The sequence below is a fragment of the Lactuca serriola genome, chromosome 9 (genome assembly GCF_051521515.1).
Source record: "Lactuca serriola cultivar US96UC23 chromosome 9, Lser_US96UC23_V15, whole genome shotgun sequence".
Classification (NCBI taxonomy): Eukaryota; Viridiplantae; Streptophyta; class Magnoliopsida; order Asterales; family Asteraceae; genus Lactuca; species Lactuca serriola.
This window is the reverse complement of record NC_136416.1, coordinates 152,878,932-152,884,931: the sequence shown is the minus strand read 5'-3', so window position 1 is coordinate 152,884,931 and position 6,000 is coordinate 152,878,932. Positions and strand designations below refer to the sequence as shown.

The 6,000-nt window shown below is 33.8% G+C and overlaps 3 protein-coding genes across 3 annotated transcripts; all 3 read right to left on the bottom strand.

The window, feature by feature from the left end:
- Positions 1-896: 896 nt before the first annotated feature.
- On the bottom strand, positions 897-1,400 carry LOC145076174 (uncharacterized). Its single transcript, XM_079022144.1, has one exon. It carries the CDS (start codon positions 1,398-1,400, stop codon positions 897-899), a length of 504 nt encoding a protein of 167 aa, XP_078878270.1.
- Positions 1,401-1,469: 69 nt separating this feature from the next.
- On the bottom strand, positions 1,470-3,615 carry LOC145076173 (uncharacterized). Its single transcript, XM_079022143.1, has 3 exons — positions 2,847-3,615; positions 1,860-2,789; positions 1,470-1,603 (listed from the first exon to the last, which is right to left on the bottom strand). Exons 1-3 carry the CDS (start codon positions 3,613-3,615, stop codon positions 1,470-1,472), a joined length of 1,833 nt encoding a protein of 610 aa, XP_078878269.1.
- A 210-nt stretch (positions 3,616-3,825) lies between these two features.
- LOC145076172 (uncharacterized) lies at positions 3,826-5,039 on the bottom strand. Its single transcript, XM_079022142.1, has 3 exons — positions 4,656-5,039; positions 4,310-4,550; positions 3,826-4,205 (listed from the first exon to the last, which is right to left on the bottom strand). Exons 1-3 carry the CDS (start codon positions 5,037-5,039, stop codon positions 3,826-3,828), a joined length of 1,005 nt encoding a protein of 334 aa, XP_078878268.1.
- Positions 5,040-6,000: the final 961 nt, after the last annotated feature.

Here is a 6,000-nt window from a genome sequence, read left to right as displayed (position 1 = left end):
GACCAAACTTTAAATATTAAAAGGTTCCTAAAAAATGTAAAAATACCGATTACAATGACCAAAAGTGTCAAAATGGCTAAAAAATGAGGACCAAAGTTGTCAACCGTTAAAGTTTTGTGGCCAAACTTTAAAAATTAAAAGGTTCCTAAATAGAAAATGGATCAAAGTTGTCAAAGGGTTAAAGTTTTGTGGCCAAACTTTAAATATTAAAAGGTTCCTAAAAGATGTAAAAATATCGATTACAATGACCAAAAGTGTCAAAATGGCTAAAAAATGAGGACCAAAGTTGCCAAAGTACAAGGACCAATTCTGCCAAAAAAACAACATAAACTCCAGGGACTAAAATAGACAAAAATTGTAGAAGTTCATTATTCATAAGAAACAATTTCCATTATATATATATATATATATATATATATATATATATATATATATATATATATATATATATATATATATATATATATATAATACTAGCCGTTTACCCGCGCTAAGCGCCGGGCGGTAAAAAGTTTCTTTCGGAAGATAGTTTTAATGTGATTATTAGTTTCCTTTAGACGTGAGTTATTCATTGCGGCCAATTGTTAGACTATTTTGTGTCGAATAGTTCATTTCAACATATAGTTTCTTGCTAGGTGCATAGTTATACAATACGACAAAAGTTGAGTCTGCATCTCAAATAATGCATCTAATAGTTCATACTTGATTTTACAATATATAAATAGCAACAATCTGCAACCATATAGTTTTATACATTTATAATATGTCCAATATATAAGTTACACCAATCTGCAATCATGTTGCTTCATCTGCTAGCCCTGCATTAAACATCAAATAAGCATCTAAGATACATATTTGAAGAAATTGTCAAATAATAAGTTGTTGAATGTACATTGTTAATCACATAACACTTCTTTGTACACAATGTTTGATGTGTAGATTCCATCATTATCAAACGTTTTTTCCGGCTTTACTAATACCTTGGTATTGACACGTGATATTCCTCTGGACAACGCCACATAAAGCTGGCCATGTGAGAATACCGATTCTGGTAGATAAACACCTACATTTGGAATTGTTTGTCCCTGAGCTTTATTGATTGTCATAGAGAAACTAAGCTGAATTGGAAACTGCTTTCTCTTAAGTTTGAATGGGAACATCTCATCGTCAGACGGACATAGAGGAATTCTTGGTAAAAACACTCTTTTTCCAGCATGTTGGCCAACAGCTATCTCTGCATCAATGACATTTTGTTGGAAAGCTCGACATATCAATCTGGTGCCATTACATAACCCATTTGAAGGATCGATATTTCGCAAAAGTATTACAGGGCACCCAGTTTTTAACCGAAGATAATGAGGGGGTACACCACTAACATTTAGCGAGTTCAAATACTCCATCGGATATAAGTTATTTTTGTCATCTTCCGCTTCATCAAAACTATAGTAAACTTTTTGTTCGCCAGAAAATCATTCAATCAACTTATTATTAATCTCATCAACACATTCATTTTTAGTTGACAATATCGCCCTCGAAATGATAAATTTTGAATCGGCATCGTTGGATTGCAAAGAAGGAAATATTGCATAAATCAGAGCGTCCACTGATTTAGTTTTATCAGTGTATCAAATGGACATGTTATCAGGTATACGAATATAGGACTCGTCCAATGTTTCCTCCTTTCCATCACCGACTCATAATAAAAAAATCAGAAAACCATGGGTCATTTACCGCTCTCATGTTGATATTTAATCGAAGCCTTTTAACTGAAGCCCGTAGAGGTGACATTCGTAAGCTAGAGTCGACAATTTGTGCTCGAGTGCCACGTCTCACGACCGGCAACACTTGTCTAAAGTCACCTCCCATAACCATTATCTTTCCACCAAAAGGGAGCTTCTCATCTGTGATGTCTTGCATTGTCCGATCAACTTCTTTTACTGCCTGCCTCTTAGCCATTACTGCTTCATCCCATATGATTACCTTTGCCTCGCGAAGTATCTGATCCTTCCCACTTTGTTTAGTGATCTTGCTCATCGAGTCATTATCAAGATTGAGGGGAATTCCAAATCGTGAATGAGTTGTTCTCCCTCCTGGCATGTTGTTAGCCGCAACACCTGACGTGGCAGTTGCAAGTGCAATAAGACCACGGGCACGAATATTGGCCAACAAAGCTTTGTACAAAAATGTCTTTCCAGTTCCACCGGGACCATCTATGAAGAAGACACCCGGAATATTTTGATCCACATGCCTCATTATCTCATCATATGCAAACTTCTGGTCTGGATTGAGAGAGTCCCGCGCATGTAAGTCTTCATATTCCACATTTATAAAGTATTCTTCTTGCACCTCACGATAGCCTCTTGATTGTAAATCAATGTGTGCACTGACATTTGGAAGGTCGTAATCACTAAGCTTTTTACTCATAGATTCTAGGAAGACTCTAATGTCGATGAGGACCATATTTTGCACTCGCTCGGCACATCTATATTGTTTCCTATAATCTTCGGAAAGAGAATCATAGTGGTCATCCCATAACTTGCGAACATTTCCTGGTTCACAAAAAATCAGCATCGTCGCAAATAACCTTCTAAGTGTGCTGGGAAATTGAAATAAGGAAGCCTCTTCAAGACACTGTGATAAATTATCATCCGTCTCTATTAAACCTCTTTCAAGAGCTGTTTTTCGAAATGTAGGGTGTAATACACCATTGGCTGTGTATAAATCTTCAAAACAGGTAGGCCCGGTGATATGACACAAAAGCAGGCGTAGGTAGTATCTCTCTCCTTCAGCTGGATTAGCATAAACAAGTCAACCAACCATTGATTTATGTGCCAGGATCCTCCAACAATGGTTGCTCCGATTCCATGTAAAATGTTTGGGAAAATCCTTATACAAATATTCTCTCGCTTTTGAATCTTCTTTATTCTTCTTGAAAAATGTCGTCAACATTGAATCTTTTTCTTTCTCCCTATCAACAATGTCTTCCATTCTGTCACCGTCGTTGAACCTAACCAACTGTTGATTCGGGAGATGTATTTGCAAGGCCATCACACAAGGGTGGATTTTTGAAAGAGGAAAGCTAAAAACTCGCCATAATGCCTCAGGAGGGGACACATAACGTGTGTCTTGAAACTTTTTTATCTCATTAATAACAACATTTTCTTGGTCTTTATCAATATGGATAACTTGTTTGTCATGGCCCTTATAAACATATTTGAAGAGGTACTTCACAGACTTTATACTCGAACAAACCTCAACGTTGATATGACAATTAAACATCATTAACAACTTCAGGTTGTATGGAGCCATCCATCTGTTATCCAATGATGTATTTCTTACAGTAACCTCAATTCCATTATTTATCCTTCTATATAATGGATATGAGTCCTCTCCTTGTGATGTATTTTCATTGAATTGCCTAGGATATCTGAAACGACATATTTTTGGCACACCCTGCATACACGGACTTTTTTCTCGTAAGCTACCACAGGGACCGTGCATCATGTGACTTTTGACAAGATCATGCATTTCAGGAAACCTTATTGGGTCGGGAATTTCCGCACACACAAGTTTGTCATAATCGTCTGGATTATTCATCTTATATCTAGGGGTCATTATTAAGAGGAAATGTGCATGTGGCAATCCACGCTTTTGAAACTCTATCACATACACATATGACCCCACCACACCGATTATATGTCTCTGCAATAACTGTACCTTGAGATCCTCTAACTTAGCATGAAAAACTCTTGCAACAAGGTCCGGTCGATCTTGAGTTGACTGTCCAGGCAATAACTCATCATCGATTTCTTTCCATTTTGGGTTTCACGTCATTGTAAGAAATATTTCAGGCCTCCCATCATCTTGAACTAAAGCCATGGCATCCAGAAATCTTTGGCACATGTCACGTGGACCTCCAATGAAACTTGCAGGTAACACAACTCTCTGTCCAATCCTACTTGGTTGAGCCTCACCGGCATTGAAGCAATCAACAACGCCCTGGTATAAATCGGCTCTAACTTTTGTTTGGTTCTTTTCAACAAAAACCAAACGTGTAGTCTCAATCTTTATATAGGTATCTACTGCAAACTGTTGGAACAATCTCCCTCCCATCAAAATCACATTATCATTCGTCCGTATCTGGAACTTGTAACAATAGTACTCCCGCATACTTACAGTATTTCTACCTTTTTTTGAAGTAGATTCTGTGATATCATAATTTATGTGAAAAATATAAATTTGATATCCATATATTTAAGGAAATAGCTGTTACATGTTTTAAATATGTAAAAGAATGTTAAAGGCGTACCTTCTAAACCTTCATCATTATCTTCATTGTCACTATGAATTTCATCCATGGCGACGCCATATCTTGGTATTTTAGGATGCCATCCAGACTCACCATTGGGAAAGAATAAAGGATACGACAAAGGATCATAACAACCAAAGTGAGGTTGAATTTTAGTACTATAGTTATACCTCCCATAGACAATAATACTTCTTTTATATGCAGTGATGTTGTCATTTCCTTCAACCCAAATACCAGCAACCTATGCAAAGGTGTAGTTCAATAGGGTGATTAATATGATATGTATAATAATAAATATGACACATTTAATTTTAAAATGAATAAAGATAAATGTTAATATTCACACCTCAGATGTGGTCGGCTTATTGTACACCCTTTGGTCAAGTTCCACCGACGCATTCAAAGTCACTCTATAATTATCAAGCGGTCCTAGATCAGAAAGACGTTTAAATGTTCTAACGTACGGATTCGAAGCTAGAATACGTGTTAGTTTTTGAATGATTCTTCTATCAACATTCTTCCAGGAGGATCTCTGTGATATTTCAGCTTCACCGTCATAAAAATACAACTGTAAATACCTCGATTTTCCATCCCTTGAAATTAACTGATCGATATTATGATAGAGTGTTCCGTGCGCACAAAAAGTGTAAACTCCAGAATTCATATTGGCCAATTCTTTATCCACCTTTACACCCAGTGATGCGAAAGAAAAGTTTGAGTTATACGTCATTATCATACATACTTATAAAGCTAGCATTTTTTCTTGAATCTCATGCATTTGAAACCCCGATTATTTTTTCCTTTCACCACATTCATTTGAAACTCCCATGACTTTTCAATTTCTTTATAATAATAATAATAATTATAATTTGGTAATTAGGTTAAATAAATATCAAACCTAAAGTGTAATCATATATAAACTAAACTTCAATATTAAAATAATATTTTTACTTCTACTTATAAAATTATGTTTTTTATTAAAATAATATATTTAGTTCTACTTATAAATGATGCATTTTTCCTTTCACCACATTCATTTGAAACTCACATGTATTTTTCATTTCCCCACATTCATTTGAAACTTCCTTGACTTTTCAATTTTTTCTAATAATAAATATAAGTTGGTTAATAAGGTTAAATAAATATCAAACCTAAAGTGTAATCATCTATAAATTAAATTTTAATATTAAAATAATATATTTACTTCTACTTATAAAGTTATGTTTTTTAACTTTTAACATATTATAGTTAATTTATTAGTTTTAATATATTGTTGGATGTAACTATTATCATTTTAAAGATACAATTTTGGGAACAATTTGTATAATATACTTACATTATTAATTTAAATATAATATTATAGGGTCAACTTAAATATAAATTTTAGTTTAACTTAAACAACCCAAAAAATATTTTGTAAATAGTTAAAAATGATAAATTGTAGTGTCTTTCTAATAATGATTATAAGTTGGTTATTAAGGTTAAGTAAATATCAAACCTAAAGTGTATTCATAAATAAACTAAATTTCAATTTTAAAATAATATCTTTACTTATACTTATAAACTTATGTCTTTAAGTCTTAACATATTATACTTAATTTAATAGATTTAAAATGTTGTTATATGTAAACCATTATCAGTTTAAAGCTACAACTTTTGAACAGTTTGAACAAAATACTTAAATTGTTAAT